This window comes from Plecotus auritus, assembly GCF_963455305.1.
Source record: "Plecotus auritus genome assembly, chromosome: 7".
Lineage (NCBI taxonomy): Eukaryota > Metazoa > Chordata > Mammalia > Chiroptera > Vespertilionidae > Plecotus > Plecotus auritus.
In genome coordinates this window covers 111,540,122-111,566,008 of record NC_137774.1, presented here as the reverse complement: position 1 = coordinate 111,566,008, position 25,887 = coordinate 111,540,122, and the positions used below count along the sequence as shown (strand labels likewise).

The 25,887-nt window shown below is 38.8% G+C and overlaps 1 protein-coding gene across 4 annotated transcripts in view; it reads left to right on the top strand.

Annotated features, from left to right (window-relative positions):
- The window catches only part of FER (FER tyrosine kinase), a 310,506-nt gene that overhangs the window by 12,568 nt on the left and 272,051 nt on the right, over positions 1-25,887 (top strand). For all 4 annotated transcript variants that reach the window (XR_013961110.1, XR_013961111.1, XM_080678364.1 and 1 more), the window contains exons 2-3: positions 3,645-3,787; positions 24,793-25,060. Coding sequence is in view for 2 of the 4 variants with exons in the window: in XM_080678364.1 (XP_080534490.1) it covers positions 24,854-25,060 (207 nt within the window). In the remaining 2 variants the exon portion in view is untranslated. The remainder of the gene's footprint in view (positions 1-3,644; positions 3,788-24,792; positions 25,061-25,887) is intronic.

Below are 25,887 nucleotides of genomic sequence, written 5' to 3'. Positions count from 1 at the left end.
CACTTTTTGTTACCTTTTTCTATGTTTTCTCTCTTTATAATACTTATTACTGTTCAGTACTGTGTTTTTTATTTATTTTGTATTTGTTCCCTCTCTCTAGAATATAATCTCAATGAAGGCAGGAATTGTTGTCTATTTTGTTGTGTAGGAAAATGTGTGGCACATAACTATGTAGGCTCTCAGCAAATATTTGTTGAATGAATTATTAAATAAGAAAAACATAATTTATTGCTTCATGTAACTGTTAAGTCTGGAACATGAATGGGAAGAGAATACCTTGCAGAGGGGAGAGATTGCTTATTGAGCAAATCTCTCCAGGGTAGCAGGCAAAATGTCTTTAGGTTTATTATACTAGAATATAAGTAAATAAAAATAAAAATATAAAGCAGCATAGTAAACATAAGTTACTAAAAGAATATAAGTAATGTCTTCCAGGGAAGGGAAGGAGAGGGCTTTACTTCTCCAAAGCTCATTGGAGGTCTCTATGTGTAGGGAGACACTGTCTCTAGCTTCCAATGCTGTCTGTCATGCAGATATCCTTGTAGTACCTTTTGCTCAGAAGGCTCTGCAGGAATGTGAGAAATCCAGAGAGAATTGTTTCCCAAGAGTAATTCTAAGGTTGTAGCAGGTATATCTATTAACACCTGAACTCTCCTGAACTCAGGTGCGATTAGATCTAGGGGCAAAATGTCTTCAGAGTGTTCTTCATCTCTTTCCATCTCTTAGCAATTGTTTTTGCTGGTTGGCTCACTGTGAAGTAGATACTTATCACGTTCTTTCAGTTTAGCAACCTCAGCTGAAAGATAACGTCCCCATTAGTTCTTGCAAAATTGCGTGTTATCCGTCCTATTGGGTTCCTTCCTGAACTACTGCTTGGGGGAGGGAATATGCTGATTGTCCCCACCTGGGTCATATACCTGTTCCAGGAACTTTGTGCTCATTCCAGAAACATGAGAGTAGGGATACATAATTAGTGCCACCCAAGCTACATGGATTAAGAGTAAGAGAAGGGTAGTTCAACAGAAATAAATTGAGATGGTGCCACCAAAAGAAGGGGAGTAAAACATAGCACAGGTCTGTCACTTATATGCACATGCAACTTGCGCTCATTTGAGAAAAAAAAAAACACAAAAAAAAAACCCCACAAGAAAACACACACCAAAATCTTATTGTATCTAAACATCCCTGCCTCATCTATTTTTCACCTAACATCACATTGTGAACAAGAGATTTTTTTTTGAAAACATGATTTTAAATGGGTGAAAAGCTATATTTAAATTCATTGCTTAATTTTAGATATTTGCTTTGTCAGAATTAGATTTTGGTTTGTTACTTATTAAAGAAGTAAGAGGAGTAAGAGGCATGAGAGATGCCTAAGACACAAAATAAGACCTATTCACTTTTATAGTCATGCAACCACAGGGTGGCACATGCACAACCCTTGAGAATGAATATCTCCATAAATTTTGCATCCTAGGTACCTCTCTTGCCTCAATCTATTTCTAATTGTGAGGAGAAGCACAATTAAAGAATAGGAACTACATATGGCTAATGAATGTGAGTTAGAGATGGCAACCTGTGTAAATAGGGAAGTTGGTGGGCAAGATTAGGTGTACCAGAAAGTCATTATTACACATTTTTAATTCCTCTGTAGAAACCTTTGATGAGTTTTGATAAGGATAATATACCTTTGAAATAATACAAGGACTATAATTTTTTTATCGTAGGTTTTAGTAGGTTGAACAAGGAAATGTTCCATTTAGAATTCTACCAAAGAAATTGTTGCTTAGTTTTAACCCCAATTATTTCAATATCAAGTGGAAAAATACTGTGTTTTTTATTTATTTAAAAAAAGTATAGAAAAGACTTGAGTTGGAAAATGATACATAAATAACACATGGGAACTATGACTAGCTTTCTTGAGCAAGACACCTGACAATGCTTGGTGGTGGGCATGGAATCCCAGTTGAATAGCTTGTTTTTAGGTTTTTGAAAATAAATGTTTTTATATCACAGTCAGAGACCAGAATATGGAAGTGTAGATAACTTTGAACTATCTTTGCTGATAAAGAAGAGAGGCTAAACAATTTCAAATTAAATGGATTGTTCAGTAACTTTGGGGAACCTGTCTTTAGAGTAGAATAAGGTAATATATGTAATGTGTACATTTAGGTACACACTACATTTTGTTTCCTTTTGTAAGTAATACTGTTTACCGTACTATTTCCAGGGAATTCCAGAAATATTGAAAGCAGTATAAAAGGGAAGTCATGATTAAAGTTTTTATATTTAAATATATGTTTAGGTCATGAATTTTATCATTTAATACAGAAACTCTTGTCAAAACCTTACTTTATGCCAAAGTGTACAGATCAGAGAAAGCTGTAATTCACCTTGGAATTTCATTCATTCAGTAATCACTTGTTTGGTAACTACAGTGTTCCGGGTATTGTGTAGGATGCTGGCTATATTAAGATAACAATCCCTGTCTTCAAGCATATCACAGTTTAGTGGAACTAGAGGGATGTAATAACACTTTCATTATATGTAGATTAGATTTCCAACCAGTTGTAGCATTGAGAACCTTCTCAAATATAGAAGAGAATAAAATGCTCGTCTGCGGGGGCAAAAGAGGAACCCTTTGAAAATGGGTCAGGAGACTTGGAAGATATTCCTGTGTTTGGTCAGGATGAAAGGAGTAATCATATTGGTAACATCAATGAAATGTCCTCTGATTCGTATGAAAGCCAAGGAAGTAGGGGAAATGACAGGAAACAGAATAAGCAAACAAAAATGAGGAGTTTGAAAAAAGAGGAGAGCTGAGTATAAACCAAGAAGTTGGGATTAGAAATATGAGGTGTGAGGCAAAAAATGAGAAACAGCAACAGGGCTATAAACTGCATATATTGGCATCAGTGATAAGAGACCAATGACCAAGAAATATCTTGGAAATTCTAATTTCAGCCCTGGCTGGATTGCTCAGTTGGAGCATCATCCGTATACCCAAAAGTTGGGGGTTCCATTACTGGTCAGGGCACATACTTAGATTGCGGGATTGATCCCTGGTCAGGGCACCTACGGGAGGCAACCAATTGATGTTCTCCCTCTCTCTCTCCCTTCCTTGCTCTCTAAAATTAACAAACATATCCTAGTTGCAAGGGTTGAGAGAATATCCAAGGATTATGTTTTGGCATACTAAAGAATGTTAGACAGAGAAAGTATATATGTCCCAGGAGAATCCTTCCCAAACATTCTCAGCCTTTGGCAAAATTTTTCTCACATAGTTAACTACTTCTTTAGGCTGTAATAATATTTCAACAGTGAAGTTTCTTCTTTTGATATGCTTCAAACTTGAAATTAGTTTTATACTGTGAAAATGAGAAAAACATGAATTACCTATTCAAAACTCAGGGAATAGTTTAGAAGAGAAGGTAAGATACATTACTCACTGGGAAACTTATAGAAAGAAAGGGAGAGAGTAAATGGGATAAAGCTAAGTAAGAACAGTATTCTTATTTTTAATATGATGAATGTGAGATATTGCCCCAGTTCATTTCCAATAATAGCATACTGTACTTCATGTGTACATTTTAACCTTTTTCTCTGTAGTGTACAATTCTGACTCCTTGAATTTATTCTTGCAGCTCATGTTTTCTGGCTAGACCTGTGATCATTCCGTGAGACCCCACTGAAAGTTTTATCGTGTCTTCCTCATCCCTAATGTGTAATCCTTCAACATGGACCTGCTACTTTAGCTAAGATATGACCAACAATGAAGAGTAGTAAGGTAGGATTACATTACTCTTCTTAGTAAATTACTAAAATACACGCAAAATAGTTATTTTTATATTACTAAATAATTACTAAAATGATTATTTTTTTCCTTTGAAAGTTTTGACTTGTCTTGATTTGTAGTTATTTTGTTAGATTATTCTCCTACCTAAGCAGGCTACAGTCATTTTATATTTGTGTTATCTTTTGCTTGTTATTTATCTTACTGAATTGTGTATCATTTGTGATGTAATTATTATTTTTTTCAACTAACACTTATAATCAGCAGAATCTCAATCTATATATTGTTCTCAGCCTGTGTGCCCACCAGTCCTTTGTTTTCAACTGCCTGTCATTAACTCAGTATATTAGTTTTCTTCTTAAACACTTGTTCCTTCTTCTGGTTTATGTATTTCTGTTAATAACATTATTAGTCCCATTTTCTAATATAATCATATAATCATTTACTATTTTAGTCATTTATTTGATGTATATTGATAGGTTTCTATTAAGTATTAGTTTGTTGACTTGCTGTGTAGATTATTTTTTGTTTGAAGTTTTTACTTTCAGCCCTTTGATTATATTATCTTATTTCCTTCTGGCCTGCAAAGTTTCTGCTGAAAAATCTGATAGTATTCTAACTTTAAATATACATTGACTACAGTTTTTACATTTGGTTGTATTAAGTTAAAGGGAAGAAAACTAGATCATTTATGTTGTATTTGATTCACTGGCACTAGTTAGCTATTGATATTTATTTAAAACAACAGCAGGAGTTCCTTCCCTACCTGCTATTAGGCACCTCCACCTTCTCACCAGTTGGTTATACCTAGGAATATATACCTAGTGACTGGAGTAGTCTAAGTATTCATCTTTGAAAAATTCACTATTTCAAATAGGAGATAGCTTAAAATGCAAATGATAAGCAAGTTAGTAGAGACAACTAGAGGTAGGCCAGTGAGAAATGATTTAAGTACTTGCTCTCTCTGGTACTTGTTGTAGAGCTGGCATTCAGTGAGCATTTATTTTTTTTTCTTTACTTGCTTGCTTTTGAGTTTCACAGATTTGGTTGTTTTCCTTAAGAATTATATGGCATTTAGGAGTAAGTGGAGTTTTTTTTGGAAGGGTTAGGAGGTAACTTTTAAGCAGTATTTTCAAAGGGAGAAGAGTCATATTTTGGTTGAGAGGACAGGAGGAAAGTGTCAGTGAGGAAGGGACTGCTCTAGGTGATTTAGGGATGCCTGTGAAGCCTTTCCTTCCCTTTGCTCCACCTGGGCTTGGATTATACTTCACTTTGTACAGGGATTCCTTGTAGCAATTATTGTTATGTGTTAGAACTGCTTCTCCTCTAATAAGCTCCTGGAAGCTGTGACCAGTACTTTTTATCTGTGTGTACTCAGAACCTCATTCAGTGCCAGGCATGTTATAGACATTTAGTAAGTAGTTACTGGAAGAATCAATAAATGAATGAATGAAAGACCTTTTTTCTAAAACATAGAGCAAAAGGACAAAGATGTCTTTGCTGTGCAACCACAGTAATGGTTGGACTTGTGGATAGACCAATTTATTGTTGAGGCGCTCCATTAGAGCTAGAATGGTTCTGGAGCCTAGGTTATAAAGCAGGGATGAAGTTGTTCAGCAGAAACCAGAGGCATTCTATGAGTGGAAAATGCAATTGGGAGGTTTTTCATAAAAGTATCATGATATAAGTGCCTTTTTCATTTTCTAAATAAATATAAATAAAAAATATTTGAAGGAGAAGTAACTTTTTAATGTTAAATATTGTATCTGTGAAATTTGATTTTTATCTTCTTAATCCTTGGTTTTAAAAATACTCTTCAAAAATTATTTGGGGAGTCTTTTCTTTATATCTTTACTAGAGGCCTAGTGTATGAATTTGTGCATGGATGGGGTCCGGCCAGCCCCGCCCCAATCGGGGTGGGGGGGATCAGGGGCGGGGCCGGCTGGGGAGAGGAGCCACGGGTGGTTGGCCAGCTGGCCCCACCCCGATCAGGGTGTTGGGGGCCAATCAGGAGCTGGGCTGGCAGGGGGGCGGGGCAAGATTGGGGCCTGGATCAGGCTGGTTGGCTGCCTCAGTGCACATCATAACCACCGCTTGTTCTGGTCGTTCTGCCATTCTGGTCGCTGGGCTTTTATATATATATAGATACTTATGATAAAAATGCAAACTAGAGGTACATAAATTAGAAAGTGGCATTCTTCCCTCTATTCTGTCTCACTCTTCAGAGGTAGTTAATAATAAAAGTTTGATGTATATCAGTTTTTACTTTTTTGTTTTTTGTTAATCCTTATCTGAGGATTTTTTTTCATTGATTTTTAGAGAGAGTGGAAAGGAGGTGGGGAGAGGAGGAGAGGGTAAGAGAGTGATTGAGAGAGAGAGAGAGACATTGATGTGAGGGAGATACATTGATTGGTTGCCTCCCACATGTGCCTTGACTGGGGCTGGGGATTGAACCTGCAACCCAGGTATATGCCCTTGACCAGGAATCAAACCTGTGACCTATTGGTATGTGGGCCAACACCCTAGCCTCTGAGCAACACTGGCCAGGGCCATTTTTACTTTTAAATTATATATGTTCAAGAACATGTTTATATTTGTATAATTTTCAAAACATGATCATTTGATATATATGTTCCGAAATTTGCTTTTCCTACTTATCCACTGACTTCTGTTTATCTTCCTGTAATTCTAAAATTTGTTGGATATATTAAAAGACAGAACTAGCAGTGAATAACAGTCAGAAACCAGTGCAATAAAATATATGGGGATGTCAATCAGTGGTTGTTGGAACCAATTCAGTGCCAACAGGAGTCCCCAGTTTGGTGTGCGGTGATGAAGGAAACTTTATTTAGAGCCAACAGCTCAACAGAAAACAGCACCACTGTGGCACAGCTCCATAGTGCTACAGCACAGCTGTGAAAAGCACAACCACTGAGGCTGCCCTGGGGCGAGATCCCTCTTCAACTAGGCAGCTCTGCTCCATGATGGTCTGCTTTGCTCTGCTCCAGTGAGGCATCTTTGGGGAGCCTAGGAAACATAGTCTTCAGTCTTCTGTGGAAAGTGCACTCTCTCAGCCATAGGGGAGCTGCCTTATATAGACAGAATTTCCTGACCCAGGTCCCTGATTGGTCAGAACAGAGCTGCTCTGATTGCTCAGAGCTGCACAGCTCTAATTGGATGGGGAAAGCCTCATCCTATTGTTTGAAATAGGACTCCAGGAATCTCTCTATATAAAAGCCTAATAACACGCACTGACCACCAGGGGGCAGACGTTCAATACAGGAGCTGCCCCCTGGTGGTCACTGCGCTCCTGTGCTCAGCTGACAGACAGGCGCCAGATGCTGGGCTCACGGTTGGTAAGCACAGCTGCTGCAGCATGAGCCTCTCCCGTGGACACTCCCCCTGAGCATCCGAGCGTTGCAGCGGGGCCGAGATGAGTGAGAGTGGCACGGTGCCCAGTTGGGGCTTGGGCTCCTCCCCAACCACCTGCCACTTTGCGCACTACTTTGTGCTGTGCGGGATCGGTGGCACAGAGGTCCACTGATCCCCACAGGCCAGGCCGAGGGACCCCACCGGTGCACAAATCCGTGCACTGGACCTCTAGTTTCTTATAAGTGCTGGCTCTGATGGCAGAGATACAGTGCGGAGGCTTCTCCGTGAGGTGCAATTTGCTTGAGAGGCTCCTGTGCAGAAGTGGCTAATAGGCTGTGCTTTTTAATTTTTTTAAATTTGAGCCTAGTTAGCACCAGGAGCCCTTCTTATTCCTTAGGGTTCATAAGACATAAAGTGTAAAAAGCTCAGGACAAAAAAACAACAACAAACAACCTGCTAGTTGTTATTAGTTTAATTGCTATCTGCTAGTTTAGAAGTAACTCTTTTTGACTTGTTTAATGTACATGAAATTATAACAGTAATTATTTTTCATATAATGCATTTTAGAATGGACACATCAGGGATAATTAGAGTAGAACTTTAAGATTTATTGAGTACACCTATATGCCTGATATGTGAGAAACACGGCGATATAAACATGAATAGGACACTGTCATTACTGAGTTCTCTGATAACAAATTGCAGAGGTAGAGTTGGCTGTCTGGAGGAGGTGATATGAGCACAATATTGAAATACTAGTAAGTATTAGCTAAGCTTTTTAAAAAAAAATGGCTGGGGAGTCAGGAGTGATTGAGTCAGAGTTGGAGATTTTTAGTACAAATGTAGAAAGGGAAAAGTCAGGGGAAGTCAATTGATTCAATATGTGTAGGGAAAGAAGTAGGGGCTTATATGCCCCAGTTTGCCTGGAGAAGTCTAAGCTTACCCTTGTTTTCCTGGCATAATGAAGAATTGCATCTCTTTCACTCTTAAAAGTATCCCAGTTCTGGATGATTAAGTGGCATATTCACCTTAGAAGAGAGAGGATATAGCGGGAGCTGATAAATTTCAGGGAATATAGTTTAATCAGTGGGCGGCTAGAGATTTATTTGAGGTCAAAGAGTAGGTATAGAATTGTGGGGAAGCACGGAACTTGGTTGGAAAGTCTATAAGGAGGATTCTCTGAAGGATCGGGGGCCTCTAGGGGGACCTTGCGGAAGGCAGTAGCCCCTGCCTTGAATTTTCCAAACAAGCCCAAGCCCCTAGGTGTTTTACTGGAATCTCTATGCTTAGTCTTTAGACCCAACCTTGTAGAAGCATGTGCTTTCTCAAGGATACTTACCCTGTTGATTGTATCTAAAAGTTAATTGTAGTTCAAGCTGTTGTTACAATGAAAGCCTAAGGAGGCAGGCGAAAGGGGCTGCTTGATTCCTATAGCCAAGCAATCCCTTCCAGGGGTGGGCAAACTTTTTGACTCGAGGGCCACAATGAGTTCTTAAACTGGACCGGAGGGCCGGAAAAAAAGCATGGATGGAGTGTTTGTGTGAACTAATATAAATTCAAAGTAAAGGAGCGGAGGGGAGAGCAAGAGAACCCTCCGCTCTTTCGGCTCTGCGGACTGGATAGAACAGCCGAACGGGCCGGATTCGGCCCGCGGGCCGTACTTTGCCCACGGCTGCCTTAGCCTCTCTTTCACAGAAATGTGTGTCAGAGTAATCCATTCATCCGTTGCTCAGGGTCTGCTGGTCAGTTCTGGCATAGAATCAGTTAAGACTCCAGAGAGATGGAATGTACTAGGTTATGACCTAAAACTAGAATATTAAAATTTACCATTGCAGAGATGGAACAGTTTTAGATTCAGGCCATGTGTAATAGCAGGTGTAGTTAAAATGGAGCTGGATCAAATGGGTCTTTGGAGAAGAGAAAGACTGGAGGTTAAAACCTCCATGGGTGAACATAAGAATTGGTTTAGAGAATAACATTTTGGGACAAGTGGATATTGAGAGGAAGATTTAGAGACAAATAACAGGTAGGTAGGATAGAACTTGGTAAAGCTGAATGATGTAAACTACAATGAAGAGATTTTTCAATATGTTTGGAAGAGTGGTGCTTCGGAAATGGCACTAAGGAATCAGGATAAAGTTACCACCCATCACACTCCCCTCCCCCAACCTCATGGATATGGGTGGTAGAATGTAGGAAGGTATAGTTGCCACCTGAGAGCACTGTGCTTTGAGGGAGCTGGGTTTCAGGTAGGTGGAGGGTAGAGATTTAGGAAGTTTATTTACAAATTAAATAGAATTCTAGAAGAACAATTAAGGAAGAAAACACATTTGTTAGGGTATGATTATAGAGAAAAGATGGGGTGGGAGTCAGGGTCAGGCCGTGCCATTTAGGAAAAGAGTGTTACATAAAAAAACACACCCAAGAATGAAACTTACTTTACTCCATGTTCTAACTTGGAGTTGTCTGATCTGGGTTCCCTGAGAGGCTGTCTTACTGCAGTGTGTAGGGACTGGTTTTAACTTACTACTGATGGGACCTTGATGGTTGCCATTCTGTTAGTGCTTGCTTTTAATGAACCTATTTGAAAGTACATATATGGATATTGTAATTATTTTGACACTGTTACTCTCTTTAAAGGAAAAAGATTGTTTGACCTCAATTTGAAAATTGAACTCTTTTATAATAGTTGATCATGTAGAAAGTTTCTCGAATTTAGAAGTAGGTTGTATGCATTGTGGTCATATTTAATCTTTTAAACCTTTTATTCCTGTTTTCCTTCAAATTAGCAATGTTTCACAAACATGTTCCTCATTTTTCTAACTGTATATCCTTGCTCATGCTTAAACTTCCACTTAGGAAGAAACGCTACTCTACCATTTGCTCTTCCACAGTCTCTCTTGTGTGGGTCCTCTCTCTAAGGCTTCATTAGTAATGACTACTTTTTAATGTCTCCCCAAAGTCAGACACATTAAATACGTTATTTCATCTGACCTTTATGACAACCTTGCAAAGTATGTATTACTATCCCCGTTTTGAAGATAAGAAAACTGAGCTTCCAGGAGTTAATCAACATGCATTGAGTCCTCTATGTGTCTCTCTTATGTTTGTCTCTGTAACACTTTATACCTTATGCTTTTATGTCTCTGAGCCCCTCCCTGATGGCCATTAGAAATGTTATACATACTTCCTCTGTTTTCCCTCTGAACATGTAACCAATATTTATTTGTGAACCTGTTGAGTTATATAACATTGGTTTCCAGGTTTGTCACCCCTAATAGGTTGTTAGCTTCTTGAGACTAGGGTCTGTAATCTTATTCGTCTTGGTATTATTGGCACTCAGAAATATACTTGCAAAATAGATGCTCAGTACATGTTGCTGAATGAATTTGGAATGAATTGTATCATCATTACCTGTGAACTTGTCTAGTTAGTCTTCATACACTATAAATTGCTTAAAGGCAGTAATCAAGATTTTATCTATAATAGTAAAAGGGTAATATGCTAATTAGACCAGACATCCTACTGGACATCATTCCGGACATCCGTCCGGGTGAAGCCAGACCAGAAGGAAGCCCGGGTTCCAGGTGCCTACTGGTGGCTTGAGGGAAGCCAGCCTGGGTCCTGGGTGTGAGAGGGAAGCCGGTGCCGGCAGCTGGGGAAAGGAAGGCCTACTCTTTTTTTTTTTTTTTTTTTTTAAATATATTTTATTGATTTGTTATAGAGAGGAAGGAAGAGGGATAGAGAGTTAGAAACATCGATGGGAGAGAAACATCAATTAGTTGCCTCTTGCACACCTCCTGCTGGGGATGTGCCCGCAACCAAGGTACATGCCCTTGACCTGAATCGAACCTGGGACCCTTCAGTCCGCAGGCCAACGCTCTGTCCACTGAGCCAAACCGATTAGGGCAGGAAGGCCTACTCTTGCATGAGTTTCGTGCATTGGGCCTCTAGTTTATCTATAAACACCTAACATTATCTCTCCCAGGGTTACTCAATAAATAGCTGTTGATTTATATTAATATCTTAAAGCAAAGAAAAAAATTGTTAATAATTCCGCTCTCCTTAAATAATTTTAAATATCAGTACTTTCAAATACACTTTTAAAACGAAAAAAAAAAAGTTTATTTAAAAGCACACATGTTGTTCATTTGCATATAGATTTGCAGTTAGTATTCAGTATTCTCTTGCAGTGGGACATTGTCATTCATTAATGCTGTCCCAATAGGCTGCCCAGTCTAGTGCTGTTTGCGTTGAATTTAATTTCTTTTTAAGGTAAGCTAGGAGCAACATTTTCAAGTAAAGACAACCTAGGAGGAGTTTTAAATACTGTGTCTGTAAGGTGGCCAGGGTCACTATATATTAACTTAATTAATGATATTGTCTTCAGAATTAAACATGGTGACTGTTCACACCTGCCTGTGTAACTGCTTCTGAAACAGCACCTCACTTTATTTTTATATGTGGTCAGGTTTTTTGGTTTGTAACTGTGGTTATTACTTGCATGCTCTGGGGAGGCTTTTGACTTTGTTTCTGTCTTGCTGTAGGCAGCTTGATATTTTGTTCAAATAGAGTCACTGTTTCTGACTTCTGTCAGTATTAAAGCTTATAAAAGGTAAGAAATACCATTAGATAATTATTTTTGTACTTTAACTGGTTAATGATTTTGTAGTTTTTATCAATGAATAAACATATTTTGATAAAGTAATTTAAACCACGAAGTCATTTTGATAGGTTTCATTAATCAAGGTTTATAAATTCAAACTGAAAAAAAAATAAAGAAATAAACTCTATTGAATTTCTTGCTTGCTTATGAGAATATCTGATGGAGAAGAATGAGAGATTTCCTGTTTCTATTACATATTTTTTATTCATGTATTTGCTAATTTTTCTAAATTTAGCATATCTTTAATTGTATGTTTTCTTGTCAATATTAAAATAAAGGAAATAATTAAATATAATCTTTCTTATAAGACATTATCTGAATTAAGATAAATCAGCCTTACTTTAAAAAGAATATTCAATACATAGTAAACTTTATGTTATAGAAAAATAATATTTCCATCTGTGTAATTGAAGAATAAAAAAGTTGCCAGTTGTTGAGCCAAAAGTTGAAGGACAGGAGGTACTTATAACAAATACTTGCATATACCCTCATACTTACAAGAAATACCATGGGAATTCTATTATTCAACCAATGAAACTAATGTGTTTTATATTTTGCTATTTAATAACTTCCATTTTTGTTTTAGAAGAATGTATTTGTAGATATATTATATACAAAATGAACTTCTAATTTTGAGAATATAGCAATTTTTAATGGCTCTTTAAAGTTTTAAATAATTACTTACAGTGAATTGAAAACTCAACATAACTCACTTGATCCTAAAAACCAAACTGAATAACATTAAATAAGATAGCTTTAAATAAATTGAAATAGTCAGTAGTTTATTAGAATTTTTACTACTTTCACCTTTTTAAAAATAATGTTTTTTATTGATTAGAGAGAGAAAGGATGAGGGATAGAGAGATAGAAACATTGATTGGCATGTGCCCTGACTGGGAATCCAACTGGTGACCTCTTGGTTCCTGGGTCAATGCTCAATGCCTAAGCCATACTTTCACCTTTTTAATGATGCTATTTAAAAATAGACATCTTTGCTGATAACACTAGTACACTTTTGTATAATACTCTGTTTCTGCCTGATTTGTACTTACTATCCACTACATTTTTCCTGGTTCTTGGTATGAGAGGTGATTTTCAATTGAATCCTAGGTATTTTATTTATTACTAGAGGCCTGGTGCACGAATTTGTGTATGGGTGGGGTGCAGCTGGCCTGCCCCAATAGGGAGGGGGCGATCAGAGGTGGGGCTGGCTGGGGGGAGAGGCTGCAGGCAGTTGGCTGGCCGGCCCCGCCCCCGGGTCAAACTCCCGGTCGAGGGGACAATTTGCATATTAACCTTTTATTATATAGGATGTTAGGAGACTCTGAGTTCTATTTCAGTATTTTATTTTCATAGGCAGTCTGTTTAGATTTAGCTTACAGGTCCTAGCCTATTTCTGTGGGCTGTGCTTCTAAGAACAGTTTAATTTTTAATCTTTTTGCTGTTATTTTGGTTGGCTTATTTATCTGTTACCACTATGGCTCGCAGTGGTTCCTGCTAGTGTTGCTTGAGCGAGTAGACAATGTTTTTCTCAGGCTGAGCTATTGAATGTCTATTTGTAGGGAAGAGATGAGATAGGATTTCATTACCTAGCTGTCCTGATGTCTATGGGCAGGAGAGGAGAGTCGTGGGCCATAGAGAACAAGGACTGGTCCTCTTATTAAAGCTAGGTCCCTCTTGCTAGTTCTGCTTGCCTGCTCTGATGTCTCTGGGTAGAGAAGGAGATCCCTGGACCTGTGGGGACAAAGAGGCTTCATGATCTGGCTGCTTGCTGTAGCTAGGTCTCTCTAGCTGGTTCTTCCTGCCTGGTTCAATTTCTTTTGGAGGAAAAGGGGACTCTCAGGACTAGCAGGGAAGGGGAGTACCTCCCTGGCAGGATAGTTACAGGTTTTTCTTCTTTCTATTTTTAATATATTTTATTGATTTTTTACAGAGATGAAGGGAGAGGGATAGAGAGTTAGAAACATCAATGAGAGAGAAACATCGATCAGCTGCCTCTTGCACACCTCCTACTGGGGATGTGCCCACAACAAAGGTACATGCCCTTGACCGGAATCAAACCTGGGACCCTTCAGCCCACAGGCCGACACTCCATCCACTGAGCCAAACCGGTTAGGGCTCTTTCTTTTCTTTTTTATTTGTTTTGTTATTTTAAACACTACTGAAATAGTCTGATAAATGTCATTTGACATCTATGGCAAAATCATCTGTGGATACTATTCTCTTAAGTTATTTATAAGCTCTACCAATTAAAGAGTTAGATATAGTCTTAATTTATTATAGAGTTACTAGAGGCCCAGTGCATGATTAAATAGTGTGCATGTAGGGTCCCCTAGGCCTAGCCTGCCTTCAGGGCTATGTCTGCCGCCCAGTGATGCCTTGCATGTTCTGCAGATGCTGCCAGTGCCCCACAATGCTCCACGGACGCTGCTGGTGCCCCAGGGTGTGTGTGGGGAGGGCCCAAGAGGTGCTCCAGCACCTCCTAGTGACTGGGTTGTTTGGTCGTTCTGCCATTACAGCATGATGACCACAGGCCTTTTATGATATAGATTTTTTAAAATTTTACTATTTATTGTACTTTAAAGTACATGTTAAATTATTTTCTACTCACTTATATAAATAAGTACCTAGGATGGGCTGGAGTGTTTCTCAGCTACCTTCCAAATTCTCTTTCCATTTTATACTTCTGAGCTCCCTTTGAATTTCTGATAACAGAAGAAAAATATATTGTCAAAGCTTAGACCAAAGCTAGATGTAACTAGAAGTAGAAGTGATATTTATCCCAAATGCTGAATAAAATTAACTAGAAGTTAAAATTAACAGCAGTGGTCAGCAAACTGCGGCTCGCGAGCCACATGTGGCTCTTTGGCCCCTTGAGTGTGGCTCTTCCACAAAATACCACGGCCTGGGCAAGTCTATTTTGAAGAAGTGGAGTTAGAAGAAGTTTAAGTTTAAAAAATTTGGCTCTCAAAAGAAATTTCAATCGTTGTACTGTTGATATTTGGCTCTGTTGACTAATGAGTTTGCCGACCACTGGCTTAGAGGATCTCAGCTGAATTAACAAGAAATTGACTTCTGGTGTGGATGAGCCAGAACTAAATATAAAAGGTATGTTTCTTCATTTTTTCTAACTGGCCCTGAAAGATTCATTGCCTGAAATTCTAGGAGGCTGGAGAGCAAAATATATTCTGTCATAGTTTTTAGAATTTATAGCAAACAAGCAGAATATTTGGGGAAGTTTCTTGATAACTGAACTTTAGATGATCATATTAAGCTGTAGTGACTTTTTACAATAACTTATTTATTTTTTTAAAAAGCATTTATAACTTTTTAAAAATATATTTTTATTGATTTCAGAGAGAAGAAGGGAGAGGGAGAGATAGAAACATCAATGATGAGAGAGGATCATTGACTGGCTGCCTCCTGCACGCCCCCAACTGGGGATCGAGCCCACAACCCGGGTGTGTGCCCTTGACTGGAATCAACCCGGGGCCCTTCAGTCCACAGGCCAACGCTCTATTCACTGAGCAAAACTTGCTAGGGCTATAACTTATTGACATATAGGTCACATGCTGAAAAATTCGCCCATGTAAACTGTACAATTCAATGATTTTTAGTTAGGTCGAAGAGTTGGGCAACCATCATCATATTCAATTTTAGAAAATTTTTGTCCCTCAAAATGAAATGCAGTATCAATCAGCAGTTACTCCTCACATCTTCCCAAGTTTGTCAGCCTTTGGCAACCACTACTCCATTTTCTGTCTCTAAACTTTGGGCATTTCACATTATAGAGTATGTCAGTCTTTTGATTCTGACCTCTTTCACTTAGCATAATGTTTACAAGGTTTATCTACTGTGTTGTAGCTTGTATCTATACTTCATTTTTTTCATTGTCAAATAATATTTTATTTGTATGGATATTGTGTTTTATTTATGTATTCATCAATTGATGACATTGAGATTACTCCACTTTGTGGCTGTTATGAATAATTCTGCTTGAACATTCTGTACATGTGTTTGTATGGACATATGTTTCATTTCTCCTGGGCTTATACTGAACAGAGGAATATAATAACACTATGTTTAACTTTTGAGAATCTGCTCATTTTACATTTCCATCAGCATTGTAGGAGGGCTTTATTTTCTTCACAGTGTCCAATACTTGATATTATCTGTCGTTTTGATTATAGACATACTGGTGGTGTGAAGTGGAATCTCACTGTGATTTTGATTTGTATTTTCCTAATGACTAATGATATTGAACATATTTTCATGTGTGTGTTGGACATTTGTAAATCTTTTTGGAGAAATCTTTTTTCAGGAGGGAGGCAAGATGGCGACCGGCAGGAAGGTAGGGAGGGAGAGTGTGTGAGAGAGTGAGGGAGTGATAGAGGTGTGTGTGTGGATGTGTGTGGGTGTGTGTGTGAGTGAAATAGGGACAGTTAGACCCTGCAGTTCTTCCAGGGGGCTGCCAATCCGGGCAGTTTTAGACGGCAAAACCCCGTGGCCGCCACAAACACTCCGGGGAGGACACCAGTGGCACAGAGACCACACCATCTTGAAGAACAGAACTGCTTGAGACTAGGATCCTAGTCTTGCCACCACCCAGTCTGGTCTCGGAAGCAAACCAGGACCCTACAGCCACTCTCATAGAAGACCTGCCACCACAGCTTGCAGACCCAGGGACACTAGGACTCCAGGCACCCAGCCACAGATTTCTGTGAGTCACAAAGCCAATCCCCCTCCCCCACCACCCCCGCGGCAGCGACATAGAAAGTACCAGATCCCAGCCGCACAATAAGGCTTTCTGCACACACAAAGCAGTGGTGTCTCTGCCTGACTTTGAGCCTTGGTGTCAGACACGGGAAGTTAGTTTCCCACGACTAGTCTCCGCGCCCAGGCAGGGAGACTGAGCGGAATTCGAGCCTAGCTGCTCACCCCTAGGGAGGTGGTCTTCTGCGACCAGATCCCGCACCCATGCAGGGCAGGGAGACAGCGCTGAACTTGACCCCGGACTTGCGAACTCGGGGAATTTGTTTCCCGCGACTCATCTCCGCACCCAGGCAGGGAGACTGAGCGGGATTAGAACCTAGCCGCTCATCCCTAGGGAGGTGGTCTTCTGCGACCAGATCCCGCACCCACGCAGGGCAGGGAGACAGCGCTGAACTTGAGCCCGGACTTGTGAACTCGGGGAATTTGTTTCCCGTGACTCATCTCCACGTCCAGGCAGGAAGGCAGTCCTGAATTTGAGCATAGGTGCACAACCTTGGGGAGATTGTATTCTGTGACCAGATCCTATGCCCATGGAGACAGCACTGAATTTGAGCCTGGGGGTGCAAACCCGGGGAGTTTGTTTCCTATGACCAGTCCCTGCACCTTAGCAGAGAGGCTGCAGTGAATTTGAACCTGGATGTGTGGTCTCAGGGAGTTTGTTCCCCACCACCAGACCCTGTGCCCACACAGGAAGGCAGCACTGAATTTGAGCCTGGGTACATGGACACAGGGAGTTTGTTTTCCACAGTGCACACCCGCGTGACGAGACCCCACACCCACACTAAGGGGCAGAGCCACCTGACTTTGATTCAGGGCAAGCGCACACAGAAGGCTGTTTACCTCAGGGCAGAAGTGGACCTCCTGCCAACACAGTGCGACTGAGCAACCTGGTCTCCCGGCCAGGTCGGGGACCCTGAATCTCCACACAAGAGGCAGCATTGACCACCAGTGACTAGACTCTGTTCCTCATTACGTGCACCTGAGATCCCTGATTCCCAGTACCTTTACACTAAGAGCCAGCAACTCCAATTCTTGGCGCATGTGCACACAGGGACCTGATTCTCAGTGTGAGGTAGCACCAAGAAACAGAGACTCTGATACTTGATTCTCGGCATGGACACAGGGAGCCTCTGACTCCTGACACGCAATAGGGGACTTTGATTTTTGGCACACGCCAGTGGGTTCTCTGTTTCAATGTGGCGCAGGCAGGGTCCCTGATTCTAGGTGCACACACGAGGTCACACTAAGTGCCTGTGACTCTGACCCAGGGCGAGTGTGGTTCCCACCAACCCACAGCAACTGCACGTCTTGGTATCAGAGCTCTTCAGTGACACTTGGGGGGTGCAAAACTCCCACTGCACACAGTCCAGGCTCCCACAACTTGACATCTGAACTTTCTGGTGATAGTCAGAATGGGGAGACAATGAAGCAATCCTCAGAGGAAAGAAAAGGAGGAATTGCCAAGTGAGGAAATAAGTGAAATGGAAGCATGCAACATGACAGAAAAAGAATTTAGAGTAAAGGTCATACAGTTCATACACCGATGGACGAGAAAATCAACAACCTATGCAAAAATCAGGAAGAAATGAAAAATGATATAGCTACAATCAAAAACACCATGGAAGGCTTCAACAGTAGACTAGAAGAAGCAGAGGACCGAATGAGCGAGTTAGAAGATCAGGTACAGAAACAAGCCCAATCTGAACAGCAACTAGAGAAAAATATTAAAAAACAGGAGGAGAGCCTAAGGGAGCTTTGGGACAATGAAAAATGAAATAACATACGTATAATAGGGCTGCCAGAAGGACAAGAAGAGCAGCAAGGATTAGAAAATTTATTTGAAGAAATAATGACAGAAAACTTCCCTGATATGGGGACGAAAAAAGTTACTCAAGTACAAAGAGTCCCAAGAAAGATGAATCCCAAAAGACCCACACCAAGACACGCCATAATTACAGTGGCAAATGTTATCGACAAAGAGAGAATCTTAAAGGCTGCAAGAGAGAGACAGAGAGTTACCTATAAAGGATCCTCCATCAGATTATCAAATGATTTCTCAACAGAAACACATCAAGTTAGAAGGGAATGGAAGGAGATATACAAAGTGATGCAAAGCAAGGGACTCAATCCAAGAATACTCTATCCAGCAAGACTATCAATCAAAATTGAAGGGGAAATCAGGAGCTTCACAGACAAAAAAAGGCTAAGGGAGTTTATCACTACCAAACCAGCAATGCAAGAAATGCTAAAGGGAATGCTGTAAAAAGAAGAAACAAGAAGGTAAGAAGGAACACAGCCTCAAAAAATAAAAATGGCTACAAACAAGTACCTTTCAATAATAACTTTAAATGTAAACGGACTAAATGCTCCAAAATACATCGAGTGGCTGAATGAATAAAAAAACATGATCCATATATATGCTGTCTACAAGAGACCCACCTCAGAACAAGGGACTCACACAGACTGAAAGTGAAGGGATGGAAAAATATCTTTCAAGCAAATGGAAATGAAAAAAAAGCTGGGGTAGCAACACTTATATCTGACAAAATAGACCTCAAAGTGAAGGCCATAATAAGAGATAAGGAAGGCCACTTCCTAATACTAAAGGGATCGATACAGCAAGAGGATATAACCCTGGTAAACATATATGCACCCAATGCAGGAGCACCCAAATACATAAAAAATCTGGAAGATATCAAGAGAGAGATTGACAGCAATACAATCATAGTAGGGGACTTTAATATACCACTGACATCACTGGATAAATCCTGTAGACAAAAAATCAGCAAAGAAACAACAATCCTAAATGACTCACTAGATCAGATGAACTTAATTGACATCTTCAGAACACTTCACTCCAAAGCTGTGGAATATACATTCTTCTCAAGTGCACATGGGACATTTTAAAAAATAGACCACATACTGGGTCACAAGCAAAGTCTCCCCAAATTCAAGAAGATTGAAATGATACCAAGCATCTTTTCAGACCACAATGGCATAATATTAGAAATAAACAACAATAAAAACAATCCAAGACACTCAAACACTTGGAAGCTGAATAGCATGTTATTAAATATTGTTTGGGTTACCAGTGAGATCAAAGAAGAAATTAAAAACATTTTGGACACTAATGACAATAAAAACACAACAATCCAAAACCTATGGGACACAATGAAAGCAGTCCTGAGAGGGAAGTTTATAGCTCTACAGGCCTACCTCAAAAAACAAGAAAAAATGGTAGCAAATCATCTAATGCTACAACTCAAAGAATTAGAAAGAGAGCAACAAGAAAAGCCCAGAGTGAGCAGAAGGAAGGAGATAATAAAGATTAGAGCAGAAATAAATGACATAGAGACCAAAAAACAATACAAAAGATCAATGAAACCAAGAGCTGGTTCTTTGAAAGGATAAACAAGATTGATGAACCTCTAGCCAGGCTCACTAAGAAGCAAAGAGAGAGGACTCAAATAAACAAAATCAGAAATGATAGAGGCGAAATAACAACAGACCCCACAGAAATACAAAGGATTGTTAAAAAATATTATGAACAACTCTATTCCAACAAACTAGACAACCTGGAGGAAATGGACATATTCCTAGAAAAATACAACCTTATAAAACTCAATCAGGAAGATTCTAAAAATCTCAATATGCCAATAACTATGGAAGAAATTGAAGCAGTCATCAAAAAGCTTCCAGCAAACAAAAGCCCAGGCCCAGATGGCTTCACAGGAGAGTTATACCAAACATTCAATGAAGAACTAAAACCTATCCTCCCCAGACTATTCCAAAAAATTCAAAAGGAAGGAACACTTCCAAGCTCCTTCTATGAAGCCAGCATCACCCTAATACCATAACCAGATAAAGACAACACAATGAAAGAGAATTACAGGCCAATATCCCTCATGAACATACATGCCAAAATCCTCAACAAAATCCTAGCAAATCAGATCCAGCAGAACATCAGAAAGATCATACACCATGACCAAGTAGGGTTTATCCCAGGGATGCAAAGATGGTACAATATCCGCAAATCAATAAATGTGATACGTCATATAAAGAAATTGAGGGGAAAAAATCACATAGTCATATCAATTGATGCAGAAAAAGCATTTGACAAAATCCAACACCCTTTCTTGATAAAAACTCTCAGCCAGGTGGGAATAGAACGATCATACCTTAACATCATAAAAGCCATATATGATAAACCCACAGCCAGCATCACACTCAATGGACAAAAACTAGAACCATTTCCCCTAAGAACAGGAACAAGACAGGGATGCCCTCTCTCACCACTCCTGTTCGACATAGTACTGGAAGTACTAGCCATTGCTATCAGACAAGAAGAAGGAATAAAAGGCATCCAAATTGGAAAAGAAGTAAAGCTGCCCTTATTTGCAGATGACATGATACTGTACATAGAGAACCCTAAAGACTCCATCAAAAATTTATTAGATTTAATAAATGAATTCGGCAAGGTAGCAAGATACAAAAGTAATGCCAAGAAATCTATGGCATTTCTATACACCAATAGTGAACTTACAGAAAGAGAGACTAAAAAAGCAATCCCATTTGCCATCGTACCAAAAAAATTAAGATACCTAGGAATAAACTTAACTAAAGAGGTAAAAGACCTATATGCAAAAAACTACAGGACACTGAAAAAAGACATAGAGGAAGATATAAACAGATGGAAGAACATACCATGTTCATGGATTGGTAGAATCAACATCATTAAAATGTCCATACTACCCAAAGCAATCTATAGATTCAATGCAATCCCCTTTAAAATACTAATGGCATATTTCACAGACCTAGAACGAACTCTCCAAAAATTCATCTGGTATAAAAAAAGACCCTGAATAGCTGCAGCAATCCTGAGAAAGAAGAACAAAGTAGGTGGGATCTCAATACCAGATAACAAGCTGTATTACAAAGCCACTCTTCTCAAAACAGCCTAGTACTGGCACAAGAACAGACATATAGATCAATGGAATAGAATAGAGAACCCAGAAATCAACCCAAACCACTATGCCCAATTAATATTGGACAAAGGAGGCATGAACATAAAATGGAGTCAAGACAGTCTCTGCAATAAATGGTGTTTGGAAAATTGGACAGATACATGCAAAAAAATGAAACTAGACCACGAACTTACACCATACACAAAAATAAACTCAAAATGGATAAAGGACATAAACATAAGACAGGAAACCATAAAAATCCTAGAGGAATCCACATTCAGCAAAATCTCAGACATATGCTGAAGGAACTTCTTCACTGATACTGCTCCTAGGGCAATGGAAACTAAAGAGAAAATAAACAAATGGGACTACATCAAAATAAAAAGCTTTTGCACAACAAAAGAAACCATAAACAAAAGAACAAGAAAGACCACTACATGGGAGAACATATTTGCCAATGTTATCACTGATAAGGGTTTAATCTCCAACATTTACAGGGAACTCATACAACTCAACAAAAGGAAGATAAACAATCCAATCAAGAAATGGGCAATGGACCTAAATAGAAACTTTTCAAAAGAAGACAGAAGGTAGGCCAAGAGACATATGAAAACATGCTCAAAGTCACTAATTATCCGAGAGATGTAAATCAAAATGACAATGCGGTACCACCTCACACCTGTCAGAATGGCTATCATCAAGAAATCAATAAATGACAAATGTTGGAGAGGATGCGGAGAAAAAGGAACCCTGGTGCATTGTTGGTGGGAATGCAGATTGGTGCAGCCACTGTGGAGAACAGTATGGAGTTTCCTCAAAAAACTACAAGTGAACTCCCATTTGACCCAGTAATACCACTTCTAGGAATATATCCCAAGAAGCTAGAAACATCAATCAGAAAGGATATATGCACCCCTATGTTCATAGCAGCACAATTTACCATAGCTAAGATTTGGAAATAGCCTAAGTGCCCATCAGCAGATGAGTGGATTAAAAAACTGTGGTACATCTACACAATGGAATACTACGCTGCGCTAAAAAACAAGGAATACCTACCATTTGCAACAACATGGATGGAACTGGAGAGCATTATGCTAAGTGAAATAAGCCAGTCAGAGAAAGGTAAGTATCACATGATCTCACTCATTTGTGGAATATAATGAACAACATAAACTGATGAACAAAAACAGTTCCAGAGACAGAGAAACATCGATCAGACCATCAAACCTTGGAGGGAAGGTAGGGGAGGGTGGGGGTAAGGGGGAAGAGATCAACCAAAGGACTTGTATGCATGCATATGGGCCTTACCAATGGACACAGACAACAGGGGGGTGAGGGCATGAGTGGGGGGTATGGGGGGTTAATAGGGGAAGAAGGACACATATGTAACACCTTAATCAATAAAGAAATTTTAAAAAAATCTTTTTTCAGATCTTTTGTTCTCTTTGTTTTGTCTTTTTATTATTGAGTTGTAAGAATTCTTTATACATTCCAAATAGAAGTTCCATGTCAGATAGGGTTAGCAAATATTTTCTACCATTTTGTGGGTTGTCTTTTCCCTTTCTTGATGGTGGTGGCTTTTGAAGTACAGAATTTTTAAATTTAATTTTATATTTATTTATTTATTTAATACTTCATTTGAATATTTTTTTATTTTTTATTTTTTTTATTATTTTTTTAATTGTTTGAAGTATTACAAATAGTAGTACATATGTCTCCTTTTTTTTTTTTTTTCCCCCATTGACCTTCCCCCGGCCTCCCCTTCCCCCCAGTACATGCCTTTACCTGCTCCCCACCCCCGCCCCAGTGTTTTTTATCCATTGGTTATGCTTCAGAATTTTTTAATTTTAATGAAGTCTAATTTATGTATTTTTGTTTTGTTGCTTGTGCTTTTGGTGTTGTATCTAAGAAACCATTGCCTAAGCCAGCCATGGGCAAACTACGGCCCGCGGGCCAGATCCGGCTGTTCTATCCGGTTCTCTTGCTCTCCCCTCCGCTCCTTTACTTTGAATTTATATTAGTTCACACAAACACTCCATCCATGCTTTTGTTCCGGCCCTCCGGTCCAGTTTAAGAACCCATTGTGGCCCTCGAGTCAAAAAGTTTGCCCACCCCTGGTAAGCCAAAGTCATGAAGATTTACTTTGTTTTCTTCGGAGAGTTTTGTAAAGGGATGTAGCTCTGATATTTAGAGCTACATCCCTTTAAAGTTTATTTTTTGTGCATATTCTAAGGAAGGTATTGTGCTTCATTCGCTTATATGTGGAAATCCATTTGTCCTATCAGCATCATTAGTTGAAGAGACCTTTTTACCTATTGAGTAGACTTGGCACCCTTATAGAAAATTTAACCATAAATGTGAGGATGTATATTTGGAACCTCTGTTCTACTTCACTGATGTCTATGTCTACCATATGTCAGTACCACATTATCTTCATTGCTGTAGCTTTTTAGTAGGTCTTGAAATCAGGAAGTGTGAATACTCTAACTTTGTTCTTTTTTAATATTTTTTTGTTAATTTTTGGTTATTCTGGCCTCCTTGAATTTCTATGTAAATTTTAGCTTGTCAATTTCTGCAAAAAAAGAAGCTAGCTTAGATGTCAATATGTATTGAGTTAAATCAAATTGGTGAGTACTGACTTCTTAACAATGTTAAGTCTTTAGGATTCGGGGATATGAATCTTTCCATTTATTTAGGTCGTCTTGATTTTAACAATGTTTTTTAGTTTTAAGAATACAAATTTTGCATTTATTTTGTAAAATTTATTCCTAAATTCTTTTTGATGTTCTTGTAAATAATTTGTTTTAAATTTTGTTTTTGGATTGATCATTGCTAGTGTATAGATATATAGTTGATCTTTGTTTATATTGATCTCCTACCCTGTAATCTTATTTATTTATTTATTTATTTATTTTTATAAAAGTTCTAAAACTTTTTATTGTATTGTTTAGGATTTTCTATCTACAATGTCATATCATCTGCAAATATAGTTTTACTCTACAATTTTATAGAAATTATTTCATTTATTTTATAGTACTTACTGGAGCCTCCAGTACAGTGTTGAATAGAAGTGGTAAGAGTGGACATCCTCATCTTGTTCCTGATCTTTGGTGTGAAAGCATTCAGTTGTAGTGATTTTTTTCAACCCTAAAATGAGCCATAACTTTGTTTTGAAGGCAAACTTCCTTTTGATTTAAGATTTTTTCTTCTGTTTACATACACAGATATGCACTGATTAGAAAGCTCACTTGTGCAGTGTGGAGGATAAGACAGTGCCTTACAAAAATGGGGTTTGGGAGTGACCTGAAGAATTCACATGAAGCTGTGTTAAAATTGCAAGACTGGGAATTACGGTTACTGGAAACAGTGAAGAAATTTATGGCCCTGAGGATAAAAAGTGATAAAGAATATGCATCTACTTTACAGAACCTTTGTAATCAAGTTGATAAAGAAAGCACTATTCAAGTGAATTATGTCAGCAATGTTTCTAAGGTGAGAGGAATAATTTCATCATTTATTATATATAGCATCATAATTGTGCTTAAGGCAAATAGGTCATACTATATATGGATAAATCCCACGATACATTATTGTTATTAATATTGCAGTAAGTAGTTGATTATCTTTTGAGTACTTTAGATAATAAAAACACAAGTCTTTATGTTTACCCATTGAGTTACAATGTACAGTACCCTTATTTCTTGGTGTATATCTAGATTTCTATCTGGTATCATTTTCTTTCTTCTTGAAGAACTGCCATTAACATTTATATAATGGAATTCTGCTGATAATTCATTTTTTTAGGTTTTATAAGTATGAAAATGTTTATATTGTCTTTATTTTTGAAAAACATTTTTGCTGTTTATTTTTTCTTTCAATACTTCAAAAATACCACTATAGTATTTCCTTGCATTGTTGCTGATGAAATATTTGTTATTTTTCCCCCCTCTGGCTGTGCTTAAAAATTTTTTTTTATTGCTGATTTTATTTATTTATTTATCCTCACTTGAGGATATTTTTCCATTAATTTTCATAGAGTGGAAGGGACGGGAAGAGAAGTGAGAGAGAAACATCAGTTGGTTGCCTCCCTCACATGCCCGACCAGGGCTGGGGATTGGGATTGAGTTTGCAACCGAGGTATGTGCTCTTGTTGGGAATTGAAACCTGCACACTTCGCGGGCTAATGCTCTATCCACTGAACCAAACTGGCTGGGGCTCTTTATCACTGGTTTTAATCAACTTGTTATGTGCCTTTGCATAGTTTTCTTCATGTTTCTTCTGCTAGGGGTTTGTTGACGTTCTTAAATCTGGATTTACAG